Below are 17340 nucleotides of genomic sequence, written 5' to 3'. Positions count from 1 at the left end.
CCGCAACTAATAAACCTGGTACTGCCAAGTCTTTCTAGAAATTCCTACAAGTTTGCAGAACCAAAACCTCCAAAGAATAGTGTACCAGGAGATCTCTCTGGCTGACCCAGAGTGCTTGGTTCTGAGAAAAAGGTGATCTTTAAAATTTTGATATTTCAGACATTAAAACAGCCTTTAAAAGTTCATTCAATACATTCAGATCAGCAGTTAAGTTCTCTATATGTAGTTTTGGGGGGAGAAAATGGTCCTTGTTCTTGAGGAATTTATAATCTAATTAAGGAGACAGACTACATGGGTATAAAAAAAAATTAAATCAGTGTAGCACATCTTCTTTCTAGTTTTCCAGGCCTTTCACAATCTAACCCTACTCTACTTTTTCACTGCTCCCCATAGAGGACATTCTCTGTAGTTAGGCAGATTTGCTGTGTGTCCTCCACAGATTATTAACAAGGAGCCCTTTTCTTTCCAAAAAGACAAAAATTGTGTCTAGAGAACAGAGCCTGCTTTCCAGGCACTAAGGTATAAAGAGGCTGAGTCATAATCAGGTTTTGTGCATTCATGGGTGGGGGAGGGGTGGGGAGGGGAAGCAGGTAGGTAGTCTCAGGGCGCATTGCACAGCGGCCTCAGGGAGAACCCCTAAAACATCCTGGCCCCGCATCTGCAGGTGAGGTGATGCTGGTGCCTGCCAGCTCTCAGCCTCTGCTCTGTCTGCTGCGGGAGGCCCTGGGCCTCCCTTCCTCACTCCACAAAGACCATTCCTCTCCCCTCAAAGTAAAAGGGAGCTGATTTGGTTTCAGTTTCCTTATTATTAAGTACATTGTGATCATGACTGTTTGAGATTACCCGAAGAAAGCCTTATAATTCAGTGCTTCCAAGCTCTGGGGTCAGATCTACCAAGGTTGGAATCCCAGCTCTTTGGTCTCTGGTGAGTTAGTTGGGCTCTGTGTATTTTAGGGTCTTCTTCTATAAAATGGGGTTAATAACATGGTTGACTAGAGGGTTAAATGAGATAATACACAAGTTTAGGGCAACACCTGGTATACACACATATTTTACGTATGTTAATTAATTTATACATGGAGAGGTTGCCGCTGCCACATGCTTTGTGCTCAGTGGGACTTGTGCTGTCTCTCTTTTCTCCTCTTGGCAACTGGATGCATTATGTGGATGAACTTACGTAGCTGATTATTTAAACAGTTTTTAACTATCCTATTTAGAAGTATCAGGAATTATAAGACAGAAATCACCCAGAATCACTATATCCAGAGAATACCACTTTTAATATTTGGCTGCATACTTTACTGGACACATACATATTTTTGTTTGTTTAATATACGTTATATATTTTATATTATATAATATATATTATTTATATTCTATGAATATAGCTTAAATATAAATATATATACTTATATTGTTTGACCAAATTAGATCCTGCACCCTATTTTGTCACTATATTTCTTTTTTTTTAAATTTTTATTTATTTATTTAAGTTTTGGCTGCACTGGGTCTTCGTTGCGGTGCACGGGCTTCTCATTGCTGTGGCTTCTCGTTGGGGAGCATGGGCTCTAGGCGTGCAGGCTTCAGTAGTTGTGGCATGCGGGCTCAGTAGTTGTGGCTCCCGGGCTCTAGAGCGCAGGCTCAGTAGTTGTGGCACACGGGCTTAGTTGCTCCACGGCACGTAGGATCTTCCCGGACCAGGGCTCGAACCCGTGTCCCCTGCACTGGCAGGCGGATTCTTAACCACTGTGCCATCAGGGAAGTCCTATCGCTATGTTTCTTGAACGCATCAACAAGAGTGTAAACTCCACCAGTGGGTAAATCGTGTAGTTTTGCTCACTGTAGTACCAATGGTGTTTGGTTTAATCCATGGTTCATAGCAGGTCCTCAAAAAAATTTTAAAAACAAAAAACCCAAAGGAATGATTGACTGCATGTCAGTAAACACAATGTTCTCCTATATTGTGTATCAGTTTCCTCAAGTAAGCCTCCATTTGGAAAATTACCCGTTTCCAATTTGTTTCAAATATATATATATATGTAAAAATGTTTAAGATATTTTTTAAAAACGCACAGAGAATAACACAGTACACATTATTGAATCGAATCACTCAGAATCAACAAATTTTAAGATTTGGACAATTTGTTTCAAATAAAGAAATAAAGCACTGGAGAGAAAGTCGATGTCCTTACTTTTCTCTCCTGAGTCTAATTTCTGCACTCCTTTCTACACCGGCCACAGCTGTCATGAGTCTGGTGTGTACATTTTCAGTCCTTGACTCTACTTGTATAAAGAACGTGATTAGCATAGGTTCTGTGGGATTTTATTTATCAACATGGTATCATAGTGTAAATATAGTTTTGCAACTCCCTTTTCTCCACTCTACAATGATTTTTGAAGTCTATCTACATATCCTTTGAAAAGTACAGCTAGTTCATTCACTTAGCTATTTTACATATTTTATTTTCCCACAGTTCCCTATTGCTGGACTTTTAGGTTCTTCCTGATTTTTCACGATTGCAAACAATTCTACAATGGTCATTGTAATCCCAAAATTTGATTAGGTGTCTCGCACATAAATTGTAAAGTCCATTAAATTCCTTTTATTTACGATATATTTCTTTCAGTTAACTATGTTTCTGTCGTTGAAGACAGAGCAAGGGCAGTACCTTTACCTGCACACAAAGGGAGGAGGGGGACAGCCCCGGTGGGGGTGCGGGGGGAGGGAGGCCTGTCCCGGTGCGAGCGCCCGGGGCGCAGGTGAGGGCGGAGGCGGCGCCGCGCCGCGCGTCCAGGTGAGCCTCGCGGGGGGCGGGGCGCAGGTGAGCCGGATCCCGGCGCTCAGCGATGGCCGGGCCATCGGCGCGCGTGGACCCCGGGCTGTCCCCTGGCAGACAGTCCGGAGCCCGTCCGCGCGGGAGGACGCGGGACGGCAGCGCCGCGGGGGGCACGGCGGCTGAGGCCGCGGGCTCCGCACGGACCGGCGGACGGACGACGGCCGGGCCCCGCGCCCCCTGGGCGGCCAGCGGGCGGGGGCGGCGCTGACGCGGCGGTCACGTGACGCCCCAGGAATGCCAACAATGTAGCGAATGTCCCGCTCGGGCTGCGCGCTGGGCCGCGGCGCGAGCGCCGGAAGATGGGGCCGCCCGCCCGCCCGTCCGCCCGGCGCCCCGCGTCCCCGCCCGCCGGCCGACCCCGGGCTCGGCGTCCCCCGCGAGGCCCCGGAGCCGCGGGCCAGGCGGCCGCGGACGGCGTAGACGGCGCGAGGTGAGCGGGGCGGCGGGGTCTGGATCGGGACTCGGGACGCGGCGGCGGGCGGGGCCGCGCGCTCGGGCGGAGGGGGGGGTCCGCGCCGTCGGGCCACCTCGGCCCTCGGCCCCTCGCGGGCAGGTCGTCCCCGGATGGAGGCCGCGCCGCCCCTCCCCCTCGCGGGCCGCCCCTCCCCCCGGGCCGCGCCCCCGGGTCTTCCCCTCCCCCACCTTCCCCCACCCCCACCCCGACCCCCGTCCGGAGTCCGGCCTCCCGCTGCGCCCCCCTGCGCTCGGCGCCCGCCGGGCTCCGGACGCGGGTTCTGACCCGGTTCGCGGCGCCTGGCGACCCGGCGGAGGCAGGTGGGGCCGGGGAGACACGTGCCCCGCCCGCAGGCCTCGGCGGGACCCGGACGGTGCGCGCTGTGTGCGGGGTTCGTCGTGTGGACGGATTACACGTACGTGGGGGGCAGGGGAGGGGGTCTCCCTGGACAGGAGTCCAGACTTCAGAACTCACTAACCCGGGACTGTGTGAGACCCAGCGCTTGGCAGGTAGAAATGCAGTGGCCAGACAGCTCTGTTCCCAAAGTGTTCAGCGAATACGTGCAATTGTAGAGGAAAGATTGCCCCCATTTTACTAAGAAACTTGAATGGAAAGTCACAAAATGTGTGATGTTCGCACAGGTGTTCAGTTTGAATTTTAACCTGGAGGTTGACAGGCCTTCCCTTAGTAATGGAGAAAGTAACTCCCGGCCCATTATTAGGGAAATTCTGCTCAGGAGAGCTTGATTCAGAGTTTTAGTTGAATCTCAACTCAAATCCCTGCGTGATGGATCACCATTTTTGAGCGCTCAATCAAGAGACTAAGCTACTTTGTATCTTTTAAAAGTTTTTTCTTTAGCAAATGTATTAGTAAGAGAGTAACAGAAAAATCTTCAAAATAAGAATGCACAGACTGTTTAAGAAAGTCTGTTTTAAATTATTATTAACAAGACACTGTGTTATTCAGCCTCTCATAAAATTTGGTCTCATTATCCAGGTATATAGAGCACTGTTTAAAGAATATGCCAGCATTCCTTTGAAATTAAAATTGCTGAACATTTAATGAATCTCAAAATGTCAAGCAATTTAAAATGATATCTGAGCAGAAGCTGTCATGAAAAATTATTAAGGTGAATTATGAGAATCTCGGAATTTTTGAACCGGAAAAGATTCTTCTAGCCTCTCCATCTAATTTGAAATCGTTTTGACTTAGGTGTAAATGGGAGCTGTACATATTTCTTTTTTTCTTTAGCAAATCGCAGGGTTGGGGGAGGGACTTTCCTTTGGTGGGAGGGGAATGTTTTTACAATAAGATGCCTTGTTATTTTAAATGATGTGTTGTAAGTAGCCAGCCCCAGGCTCCTAAATCCCACTGCATGTGTGGGTTGGGCGTGAGGAGAGGTGTTGAAGCTGATAAATTCGCCGTAAACACCCAGGAAGCATTTGGGGGAACTTTGTGGGGGTGTTCTGATTTGTATTGGAAAAACCAGACTAACACAGGTTTTGAAAAGCTGCTTTTATGTTTTATTTCATGGTTATAATAATGTGAAACTTCTAAATAATGTTCCTTACTGACTTTTAAAAAATAAAAGGTTTGAAGAAATACAGAAGATAAGTTAACTGCATTTACTTTGTTTTGACTGTAAATCTGCTCTAAAAAGGAGCAAAATATTCTGATCAACAGAATGAAGAGCTTGGGCTTGAACATTTCTAGAACATTTCCGACTTCCAACATGAAAAATTCCCTGAATCTCCTTCCTTTTTTAAAAAAAGCCTATTGCTTAGTAATTCCTATGGACAGAACTGGGCCTATGGACCCTTAGTAATTCCTATGGACCCCTGGTCCCGAGTCCAGGGGTCACCATCCCATTGCGTGCTGGTGGCTGAGGCTCTGTATGCGGCGGGGAGTGGGCTTTATTACAGAGAGCACCTGTGACGGCTCCCAGAGCCCGGAGGTAGCCCTGTTTGGCCACTCATGTCACTAAGTGTTAGTGTTAGTACTTTTGAGCCTAATGCTATTTGATTTACAGTTTCATTTTGAAAGTATGATTAAAACAAGGTAATGCTGGAAATAAAGATAATAGTTATGGTGCTAAAATTAGGGTGGAAACTTGACATTGTTTAATGTTTGCCGTTCACTCTACGAAAGCTTTATTTCGCTTGCCATCTCGACCACGTCAACCTAATAGTGACAAGTGGTTGTTTAAGTTAATTAAATACTTATTGTTCATATGCCAGTATTTGACATTCATAGGAGTTTTTCTGGAGGACAAGGGACAACTCTCATATTGTGTAGCAGTGGTTTGTGTTTACTGTTAACTGTTCCGATGCTGTGGCGTAGAGCAGATCCTGGAGTCTCTGAATTCGTTAGCACGGTGAGAATCTTTTCGAGGATGTAAGCTGGCTTTTGAAGGGAGTGGGCTTCTCTTTGGAGTACTGACCTCCCTGTCTCCAGGCCGTGGTCTTGAGCAGGAGTGCTAGGGACCAGCTTGTTCCTTTTACTAATTCACTCCATCCTGTCTCACGAGCGTCACTCCTGTGTTTTCAGTCAGTGTACCCAGACGCACCTGCCTTGCTCCCCAACATTATCTGCCTGTTCATCTTTTCTATGTTTGAGCCTTTTCACAGGAAGTTCCGGACTCCAAGAATAGCTTCACACTTCCTCCATCAAATCATAGCCCTTGCGCCTTTCCACCTTTGGTGAAGCGATCCTTTCTCTGGGAGGTTTTCTCCAAATAGGCCTGTGCACTGGGATTCCTTGGATGGTCATGTATCACCTCTGTCCACAGCAGTGACTCTCCAGTGGCATGGGTGGTCCAATCCCTGGCCGCGGAGTTTCCGAAACTTGGAGGGGAGAGGATTTCAGAGGAGGTGAGGCTTCTCAAAGAGTGAAAGCCCCTGCCAGGGTGTAGAATGGAATATTAGGAGACCCATCCTGTTGGGTTGCTTGCTGTTATGATTGCTACAGAGAACAGGTGATAAATTTATCTATAGCATGGTCATTCCACGTGGTCATCTTGAGTACAGACTTCTATGGCTCCATTTTTTTATGCTGTTATTCATAACGTGTGTCTCTAAGTGTATGTATGTGTATATCTATATACATATATATATATATATCATACAGATATCATGTACAAAGCAAATAGGGCATGTGGTAGTTTGTTTTCCCTGGATCATAAACTTATTTGGAGGTGACGCCCAGTTCTACCTGAGTGAATGCATATAATGTCCAGTACAGCATTTGGCACGAGTGGGAGACCTCTGTACCCGCTGAAACGTTGTGATCACGCTCTTGGTTGGAGAGACGTCCTCAGGGGCCCTCCTGGTGAGGGGTATCCCCTGTGCGGGTTTCCTGGCTGGGGCAGCCCTGGAGAGGTCCATCAGCCCAGTGGTTTACGGTTCTGACATTCAGCATCTGGCTGCAGGCCTGGCTCGGCTGCCTGATTTAGTTTCAGCTTTGCTAGTTAGTTATAGTAAGGATATGATTTAAATAATAACTGGAATTTTAGGTCCAAGAAATACTGTTTAAAAAAATGCCAGCATGTGTCCTTAGTGCGGGTCCTACGGTCCGTGGGTTTGGTTGGTTCCTTCGTCGGTCGGGGCTGAATGTGTGTTTGGCAGCCAGTGTGGGTTGTGAAGTACTGGGAGAAATTAGAATAAAAATTCTTGAACATCTGATAGCATTTTCCAGGATTGGTTTAAGAACTAGAATTGGGTTTGGTAGGGCCAAATTAAGGGATGATTAAAATATTGCTCTCATATTAAGTTTTTACAGGAGCCACCTATACTAAGAATAGGATTTAGTAGTTGTCACAGCTCCAGATGTGAAAATGAGTTGTTTTTGTCTTGTGAGTTGTATTGCAGTTTTTGTTTTTGTTTTTCTAAGAGGCATGAGAGAATAACACTTCACTGTTAGGAGGTAATACAGGGGCTTTCTTTGCACATCGAGAGTATCGCAGTTTTAAAATTCCAGTGTCTTGTAGTTTCTTTTACTATTTTATTTATTTATCGGCTGAGTTGGGTCTTGGTTGCTGCACGCCGGCTTTCTCTAGTTGCGGCGAACCGGGGCTACTCTTCGTTGCGGTGCGCGGGCTTCTCACTGCGGTGGCTTCTCTTGTTGCAGAGCACGGGCTCTAGGCGTGCGGGCTTCAGTAGTTGTCGCACACGGGCTCAGTAGTTTTGGCTCGCAGGCTCTAGAGCGCAGGCTCAGTAGTTGTGGTGCACGGGCTTAGTTGCTCCGTGGCATGTGGGATCTTCCCGGACCAGGGCTCGAACCCGTGTCCCCTGCATTGGCAAGTGGATTCTTAACCACTGTGCCACCAGGGAAGCCCTGTAGTTTCTTTTAAAGTATATTTAAATCAATTGATGATACCTAAGAAATTTCTAAAATTAGATTACTTTGCTTGCTACCCCCATTTTTTTTTTTTTTTTTTTTTTTTGGCCACACCGTGGCCTATGGGATCTTAGTTTCCCAACCAGGGATCGAACCTGGGCCCCAGTAGTGAAAGCACAGAGTTCTAACCACTGGAGCACCAGGGAATTCCGCTACCCCGATTTTTTAAAGACCCATCCATGAGGCTTTAGGGTCGTATTTGTAAAATTCTTGATGAGAGAGCTTATTAAAATGATACAGTAGTGGGTCAGAGGAGCTCATTTCCAGCTGCAGTCTTAATTTGAGTGATGAGTATTCTCATGAAAAATGCTTTCAGAAGTTCATAATTTCACCATGAAATCAACTGTCGTCAAACTAAAGTCTAAAATACAAGGTCTCAAGCTGCGAAAATACTTTCATTCTTTGTGTAACTGAAGGAAAGTTTCATCCTTACCAAATTATTCAGGCAGGACCAGTTTGCCTGTAGGTGTCCTACATCCTCACCTAGGAAGCCAGGTATGCCCAGGAGACCGTGGTGGGAAGGCGATGAGAAGGGGGTGGGGTCTTCCCGCCCCCCCCCCCCCCCCCCCGCACGCAGGACCTTTCCCAGGCGCGGCTTTAGGAGGTATCCCTGAATAACTCTTTCAACTTTCCTTATGTTTGAAAATTTTCATAATGAAATGTTGAGGGGGAGAAAAGAAAAGAAACCAGGACGTCTGATCCGGATTCTGTTTGGGGGCACCTCCACCTGGTATTTCTTAGCTCAGGTATAAATACAGATGTCGACACAGAAACGTCTGGTCTCTCCCGCGCTGCTTGGCTTTATAATTGGAATGTTTGTGGGACACACGGGCACTTAAACCCCCAGTATTTGCAGGCGCATGGCTGTGGGAAGCCCCTCCCCGTTGTGTGTTTCTGTGCCCTGGTGGAGCGCGGAGGGGCAGGAGGTTTGCCCACCGTCAGCACCCAGTCCTGAGGCCCGGCCTTTCCTGGTGTAGCTGTGTGTAACGAGGGAACGTGATCAAACGCTAGCTGGATGTGAGCAGTCAGATGACTTTGCATAATGCCCATCACTGTAACCATTCCTGAGTGTACAGTTCAGCGGCATTAAATACATGAACGTTGTCACTGCAGTCAGCACCGCGGTCTATATTCCAAACTTTTTCATCGTCCCAGACAGAAACTCTGTACCCATTAAACAATAACTCCCCCTCCCCCAGCCCCTGGTGACTCCAGTCTTCCGTGTCTCTCTGGATTTGCCCCATAGGAGTGGATCACACACTATGCGTCCTGCGGTGTCTGGCTCATGTCACGCAGCGTAATGTCCTCAGGGTTCATCCACGTTGTAGCAGGTGTCAGAACTTCATTCCTTTTTCTGGCTGAGTAATATACCGTAGTCGTGCAACTTTTTATAGTGGTTTTGTGTAAATGTCAGGAACACTGTGTCTGAAACCTCAGAGAAAGGGCACCGTGTTTTCCGAGGGCCGTCCCCATCCGCAGCCCGTGCTGCGTGTTCTCCCGAGAGCGCCGTGGGGCAGGTTTTACCCCGAGTCCGGGATCGCGGGGACAGACTCGGACGCTTCCGGGCAGCGGGCGGGGGAGGCCCTGCCCTCGTGGTGCCCACAGTTCAGCTGATTCAGGAGGAAAGCGGGCACACTTGACAGTGCTCTGGGGGGCTGTGGGTGGCCCGCAGGGTCTCCGGGGTTGGGTGGGCGGGAAGACCCTCTGCTGTGGGTCACAGCTTTCAGCGCTTCTCCCTTTTAGAGTAACTCCCAGGGAATTTACTCAGAATCCTCCTCGCGGCCCCACACCCTTCCCTCTGCCGCCGTGGCCAGGCAGGGAGGCCGGCCCTGCGTCCTGGCTTTGACCTTCTTACAGCTCTTTTTCCTTCTCCGTGGACCATCTCCAGGGGCCGAGTGGAGAGCAGCTTTACCAGTCCTGCCTGTGTCGCCTGGCGGCGGCCTGAGGCCCATCACAGCCCGCTGCCGCTCTGAGGACTGCCGCTCACCCGCATAACTGTCCCTGGCCACCGGCGGGGTCGCTGCTTCTCACCCAGGCCCCTGTCGTCCACCTGGAGTGCCCCAGCCTTGTCCCTCCCAGCCCTCTGTCCAGTTGGCTTCCTGACTCAGCTCTCTAAAGGGCTCTTGGCTGTGTCACTCCTTAGCTCGGCCGCAGACGGTGGCTCCCCGTGGAGTCCAGACGTGGCCGTGATCTGGAAGGTCCTCCCCATCAAGCCCCTGGGCGCCTCCAAGCGTCATCCCTCCAGACTGCAGGAAAGGCCTCTCGGCGGCCCTCGCGCTGGTGGAGGAGCCTGTGGACGGCGCGTTCCTCTGCTCCTTTGCACGTGCTGTTCCCTGGGCTGGAATTCCCGTCTTCCCTGCACAGACGTTTAGTTCCCTCTACTGCGGCGCTCTTTCTGACTTTCTCCTGTATTCTCCCATTTGTCAGATGATTCTTTTTCTCCTCTTGGGCATCCTGTCTTTGGAGCAGTTTATCTGCCTCCCTCACGCGCTCCTCTCTCTGCACTGTGGCCGTTTGCAGGGGGGATGGGTTGGGGAGGGGTACCAGAAGGACCCTCCTTCACATCGGTTATGTATTGCGAGGACAGTAGGATTTATGACTTCTGTATTTCCATTTTCAAAGGAAGGGAAGAGAAGTAAAGATTGGAAACGGAGTGGTTTGTGTGAAGATCGTAGGAAAAGGTACAACTCCTGTCCGTTCTCAGACTCCAGACGTGCTCAGCAGCTCCTTGAGAATCTGTTCATTTCTGTTGGAATGTGAACTTGTGGTTTTAGACAGTTAGGTGTTTCAGAACAGATGCTTAGACCACGAGGTCACTGAGAATGAGTGTGGGTGCAGTGTGCCCCATTTTACACCAGTGCAGCAGGGCTCTGGGCTCGGGTCCACGGCCCGGGGGCCTCAGCTGTGTCTCAGCCAGTGGGTCACTATCGCGTACTCAAGGGCATTTCAGCGACTTTAACGTAGTAGATGTTGTGTTTAAAAATGCGAATTTCATGTTGAAAATTTTATGTAGCCTGCTTCTGACTTGCTAAATAGAATCTTCTTGTAGTTACCGTGAGAAAGGGGACAGGGAAAACCTTTTGAGACCTTCCATCTTCCCATCTCTAAGAAAGGAATAGTAATTTTATGTCATTTTTTCAGGTTTACTGTTGTATATGGTAATGTAATAGAGCTATGTAAGTTAATTCACACGAAGCGCTTAGAACAGAGCCTGGCACTTAGTAAATACTGGATAAACATTAGCTCTCTCCCCACCCCAGTGGGGAAAAAGGGGTGAAAAAGGCCGTGAAGCACGGTTCCATCTTACAGTTTCTAAGTTCCTCACTGAAAGAAGCCCAGACCCCTGTGCCCCGCTCCCTGTAAAGGGTGCTCCAAGAAGGGATCAGTTTTCCTTTGTTCATGAAAACTCAAAGTGATTGTCCTTCACTGTCTGCTCACGGGGTTCTGTGGTCACGGCCACGCGGGCTGCCTCCAGGGCAGGACGGCTCAGGACGGAACAGCAGTGACCACGGGACGCTGAGCCGCACTCTGTGCCCACCCGCTGCTGCCACCTGTTGGGCGGAGGGGAGGGAGGTGACCTCACCTGTCCCAGGCTACGCAGCCCTGAGCCCCTGAGCCAGCTGCTGCCGGGCAGCTGGCAGCTAAGGGCAGCGTCAGGGCTGGGCTCGCCTTCTGACCGCCAGCGTGACAGCACTCAGTGAGTGAGCCGGGAGCAGGTATCATCACTGTGGGGAAATGCCCTTGTGACAGCGAGTTCTGTACAGAGAGGCTGCTTCCATGCTGAGGGGTGGGTGCCACACACAGGCGACTTGCATCTACACAGCGCTTGTTACTGTGGTCACCGTGTGACCACCCACATGCTGTTACCAGACCCCTCCGTGCAAGTGTCAGTTTCCACAAGCGAGATATTCTCACTTTTTAATTATTTATTTATTTATTTATTTATGTTTGGCTGTGTTGGGTCTTCGTTGCTGCGCACGGGCTTTCTCTAGTTGTGGTGAGCGGGGGCTACTCTTCGTTGCGGTGCGCAGGCTTCTCATTGCAGTGGCTTCTCTTGTTGCAGAGCACGGGCTCTAGGCACGTGGGCTTCAGTAGTTGTGGCATGTGGGCTCAGTAGTTGTGGCTTGCGGACTCAGTAGTTGTGGCACGTGGGCTCAGTAGTTGTGGCTCGTGGGCTCAGTAGCTGTGGCTCGCGGGCTCTAGCGCGCAGGCTCAGTAGTTGTGGCGCACGGGCTTAGTTGCTCCGCGGCATGTGGGATCTTCCCGGACCAGGGCTCGAACCTGTGTCCCCTGCATTGACAGGCAGATTCTTAATCACTGCGCCACCAGGGAAGCCCCGAGACATTTCTTATTTTAGTATTTAGGTCAAAATGCCGGTAAGAAGTTGACCACTTTATGAAAAAACCAGGGGAGTCGTGACCCTCAAAGTCTCGTAACACATCGTGTGAACCTTGAGCGTGACAGGCTGTGGTTTCTTTCAGGAGGTTCGGGAGGGTTTTATAAGAAAGAGTTCCCAAGATATGGAAGGACCACCGGTTGAGGTGGGTGGAGAGGTTTGTTAGTCAAGCTGTGGGGATGCAGGGCGTGGTGTGGACCAGCCGCTGAACCCTTGAGCTGTGGATTTCCAAGTGAAATCATATTATAAAGGAGAATTTTACATGAGCTGTCGGTTGTTAATACTGTTGTTCTTGCCCAAAATTGAGTATTTATGAGAAAGTATTGGCTTGTGGAGCGGTATGTCATTGCAGATTACACGTTACAGGAGACGCCTGGGGTGGCCCTGCCTGTCACGTGCTCTAACCAGAGTTGAACCGTATCTTTATCTTTTCTGAGAGGTGGTGTGTTCTTCCTTTATCTTTCCAAGTGGAATATTTTCAGGATCTTTGTCCATTTCTGAAAAATGTCATTGACATTATGTGGGAACCAGAAATGAACACCTTCTCATTTTCCTTTTCAGGTAGAGATGATCTTCAAAATGAAGTCTCTGGAAAATGTTCGGTTCTCTGCAGGAACTACAAAAATGGAAGGAAAGAACATTTTCAAAACAACATTGTTGTGAAAGTGTGTTTACAACTAACTGATACTGTTGACGGTTTTGTTTTCGTTTTAACTAATAAAACACTTTAAGAAGATTGTATTTATGGTCAAAGGAAACTGGACTAACCATGAGGCCGAAGACTTTTCCCGCCACGACCTACTCTGGGAACAGCCGGCAGCGGCTGCAGGAGATCCGCGAGGGGCTGAAGCAGCCACCCAAGACCCCCGCCCCGGGGCCGCCTGCGGGGCCGGGCAGTGACGCCGCCCTGGACGCCAAGGCCCTGGGGGGCAAGGACGCGGCCAGGCAGCAGCAGACGAGGACAGCCCCGAAGTTCGGGCCTTACCAGAAAGCCCTGAGGGAAATCAGATACTCCTTGCTGCCCTTTGCTAATGAATCGGGCCCTTCGGCCGCTGCAGAAGTCAACCGACAAATGCTGCAGGAACTGGTGGACGCGGGCTGTGACCAGGTGGGTGGACGCTCCCGGGAGGCTGCCCATCTGGGGTGCAGAGGAGACCAGCAGAGGTCCCTGGAGAGGGGTTTCTAGGCTACAAACCCGAGGCCCTTTCTGCGTCCCGTTGCACTGTTTTCCGCCTTCTCTCCAAAACCGTCTTGTTAGCTGCTTTCCTTTTCAGGCAAGATCCAGAGATTTCTCACCTCTCCTGTGGTTGTGTCACGTGCTCTTTCTGTCCTGTCCCTGTGAGGATGGGAAGGCTTTCCCACGTAGCCCTCTCCTTGGGGTTTATTTGGCTTATTCTGAGCTGTCATGGGGAAGAGACTGGCTTCCTTAAACTTGTGTTTGGTTTGTGCATTTTTTAACTCAGCTAAGGGGAAGGTTGGTTAACATGAGTTGGCTCTTTGCCTCTGTGTTCTCCTGTTTTAAAGGGTAGCATCTATGCTATTAGAGGAGACGTAACTATGTGAAGGGAATGAGAAAGACTAGAAAATAAAAAGCTTGAGAAATCATCAAAATGGTGGCAACACAGTCTGACTTCTCACTGCTTAAGAATAAAGGCCAGTTAATGGAGGAGACATCAATTACACAGAAACACACACGGGGGCCGTGCGTTTACGATCTTGTGCTGTTCACGTGGCTGAATAAAGTCCGAACCGAGAGGCAGGACCATATAAAATGGAGCTCATGTCCAACCAGGTAAAAACGTGTCCGTGACATGTAACTAGTAAAAATGTAACTGTCTTATGAAATGGCTTCTGAAAGCAAGCGCTGTATCACCACCTGTCGTGTGAAAGTCAGAGCTGCATGAACGTGGAAATAGACCAGGCACGTCTGCCGCCTTGCAAACTGAGTAGGATTTCATGCGCAGAGCACATCAGGATGGCTTGAGCACTTCTAGTTTCTTAGAAACAGCCTAACTACGTACTCCTGGCCTCACAGTCACGGGAACTGGGAGGAAAGAGAAACAACGCCCTCTTTTATTTCCAAAAGCTACCTCAGCCCTCTTATAGTTTCTTACCGGAGAACTTACATTTCTCAGATGATCTGTTTGGGAAACTAGTGGCGCTGTTTTGTGGGGCTTCCTTGACCCTTCGGGATGTGCTGGGATTGACCCGGGTAACGAGCTGCTTTCGTGAAGCCCAGGCTGTGAATAGCGGGTGCAGAGGGTTAGCAGTGTCGAGCTGACAGCACAGCCACGGCCTTTCTCTCTGTGAAAATATGAAGCTGTCCCCTGACCAACAGAACTTGATGCTTTTGAAGATAGGATGGAGCCGTCCCAGGGAAATAGTGGGTGAGACTGCAGATACTCAGCCCAATAACAAAGCTGAAAACCTTCTGTAAATCACTTGCAAACAAAAGAAGTAATCAGAGCCGCTGTTCTTGCAGTTGTGATAAAAACAAACAAACCAGGCAAATGATCCAGAATACAGGTGGGATCTCGTTGTGGTAAAATCCATTCGTGATCATTACAGCGCAAGAAATAATGAAGCTGGTGCCGTTTATAGTAAAACACAAATATGGTAAAATTAAGGATCGGGACACCCATAAGTTCCCATCAACATTTAATTTATGTTAATTGCTAGTAGAAAAGACTCTTTACCCTTTTAATGCTCCTGAAATAATCCGTCAGTTTGGTGTATAGTGTTACTTTATGACTTAAAACAACTCTGCCTTCGCTCTGACCCTCCAGCTCAGACTTTTTCTGGCCTGCTTAGGGGGTACATTTGCTTTCAGAGAATTGTGGTTGGAAAGTCATTATGTGAACCCAAATAATGTGAGAAAAAGATCAGCAGTACCTCTAGAGTTGTGAGTCTTGGATAAAGCAGGTGATTAGAATTCCCGTGTAACAGGTATAGAGAATTCCTGTTGGTGTAGCTTTTCCCCTTGTCTCCTATTGTATTGCCTTTTAATTTAGGTTCAGTTTTGTTTTCTTATATTTTGAGTTTAAATGCCATTTTAACCCTATATTTATAAGAATGGCAATAAACTCCCAGTTTTCCCAAGGTCTTATAGGTCCTTGTTGGTGATAACACACTTTTATATGCAGTGTTTTATCTATTCCATGTGCACACACATTTTTTCCCCATTTTATTGGGACTCTGATTCAGTTTCTGGAAAAAAGTAAAAGACTGTTCACTGCGTAATGGTATAATGTATGTCAAACGATGTAATGTTCATAAATCTTTTGCACATAAATCACTAAAGACTTATGAAAATTTCCATAGGGAAAACAAAGAGGCCCATAGGTTAATATTTCTTAAGGAAGGAGCTGTTCTTTAAGTATAGATTTAAGGAATTGGAAAGATACGTTTTTGATTATGAGCATCCTGCTTTGTTTCATTGGGTAGTCTCTTATTAGCACAAGTGATGATTTAAATTTAGCTTTTACTTTATCTTTCTTATAAAATTTAGTTTCACTTTTTCTTTTAATCTTTATGGTTCCAAACGACCATATTACCAGGTGTTCCCTCTTTTTCTTCCTGATACAGTTTTAAAAACGGCTAATTCAGATTTGCAGCGATGTTAATACGTGTGACATTGCTGCTTCTCGGAGGCACTGATTTGTGTTCGCCTGCTGCATTGTGGCGGGTTAGCGCGGGTAGGGTGCCCTTGGGACGGGCCTGCAGCCCTTGGGGCTCCTCGGAGTCTGTGTTGGGGCCTTGGGAGAGCAAGGATGCTCATGGCTCCTGGGCCCTTACAGCAGCTGAGCGTTCCATCACGGTGTGTCCCCAGAGGGGGACTTAGGTGAGGAATTTATTTCAGACGGGAGTCCTGGGCCTTGTTGGTGCTTTTTCCCTGTGGATGACCTGTGTCCTGACCCTCCCCGGCCTCCCTCCTCGCTCTGCCGTGGGCGGTGCTGAGTCCAGGGCTGTGGCCTGGCGCGGCTGTGTTCCCCTGGTCCCGAATTTCTCTGTTGGTATAATTTTCCTAATCCTGACTTAATCCAGTTTTCCTCACTTTATTGTATGTGTTTAAGTGATTAAGATCTTTTAACTAAATGCAGGTAGGAAGAAATGTAAACAAACAAATCGATTTATTATGCCCAACTCAGCCTGAGGAAGAAAGCCGGTGGTCCGGAACCCGAGCACAGCAGCAAGTAGGCTGGGGTGATTTGGTCAGTAGGAAAAGGGAGAGAATTCTTGGCAGCCTCAAACCAAAAAGTGCCGAAGAATCCCGTTTCTCAGCCCGTCATACAGGGTTCTCCTTGACCCAGGTCCTTTTGCAGAGGCCGCGGCGCTGGGCGTGCTGCTGTCACGGGAAGGACAGGCCGTGGTGGTGGCTGTGACTGTGTGTCCCCGCGCTGCTCTGAGACCGCGTGGCAGCGGTCAGAGAGGGTTCCAGTTGCAACCCCAGTGACTCGGGCTCCCCCTGCCCCGGCAAGTGTGCTCACACGTGCCTGTCACACATGCTTGAGCGGAGGGAGGACAGCGGTGCCCGCGGAGGGGCTTCCTCCTCGACGACTTGGTCCCCTCCTCTTGCCCCCCTCCTCCCCCCGGCCGCGCTTGCCCAGCCCCCCTTCCCCCAGACAAGCTCACGCCGGGGCTCTGTGGACGTGTCACACTGTGTCGGCGGTGATGCCATCTCCCCTCATCCCCGTCCTGCAGGAACCCTGGTTCTTGCCTCCGGGTTTGAGCCGACCCTGGTCAGACCGCCAGGCTCCGTTGTTTCTTCTTTTTTTCTTTTTGGCTGCACTGCACGGCATGTGGAACTTCCCCGACCGGGGATCGAACCCCTGTCCCCTGCACTGGAAGCGCACGGTCTTAACCCCTGGACCTGCAGGAGAGTCCCGGGGTCCGTTGTTTCTAACTCGTAGGCCCATGGTTGGCCGCCCCTCTCGGGGCTGGACCCGCGAGTGTGCCCCGCGAGCGCGCCCCGTGTGCCCTGGAGGCCCCGCTTGGCCATGGGGCTGTGCCCCTCAGTCGGCAGGAGCAGTGATGGTGGGAAACGCACGCTTTGCAGAGAGGATTCCGGGCGCTGGTCCACTAAACTGTCCCTCAAGTCTCAGGCACTGGCACAGACAGAAGCACAGCTCTGCCTCGCCGTCCGTTATCAGGAAAGGGCCAGGGGGGACCCTGAGGGGCGCTGATGCGAGGCTGCCATCCCTGCATCCTGGTGACAGGTGGCCTCGGGTGGTCTCACTCTAAGGCCGGGGTTTTGCTAA

At 49.5% G+C, this 17340-nt stretch overlaps 1 protein-coding gene across 1 annotated transcript in view; it reads left to right on the top strand.

The window, feature by feature from the left end:
- Positions 1–3177: 3177 nt before the first annotated feature.
- LATS2 (large tumor suppressor kinase 2) overlaps positions 3178–17340 on the top strand; it is a 44273-nt gene continuing 30110 nt past the window's right edge. Inside the window, exons 1-2 of the mRNA XM_059902506.1 lie at positions 3178–3267; positions 12644–13190. Of these exons, the coding sequence (XP_059758489.1) occupies positions 12852–13190 (339 nt within the window). The 5' untranslated portion in view covers positions 3178–3267; positions 12644–12851. The remainder of the gene's footprint in view (positions 3268–12643; positions 13191–17340) is intronic.

The sequence above is a fragment of the Balaenoptera ricei genome, chromosome 18 (genome assembly GCF_028023285.1).
Source record: "Balaenoptera ricei isolate mBalRic1 chromosome 18, mBalRic1.hap2, whole genome shotgun sequence".
Lineage (NCBI taxonomy): Eukaryota > Metazoa > Chordata > Mammalia > Artiodactyla > Balaenopteridae > Balaenoptera > Balaenoptera ricei.
This window is presented reverse-complemented; position numbering and strand designations above follow the sequence as displayed.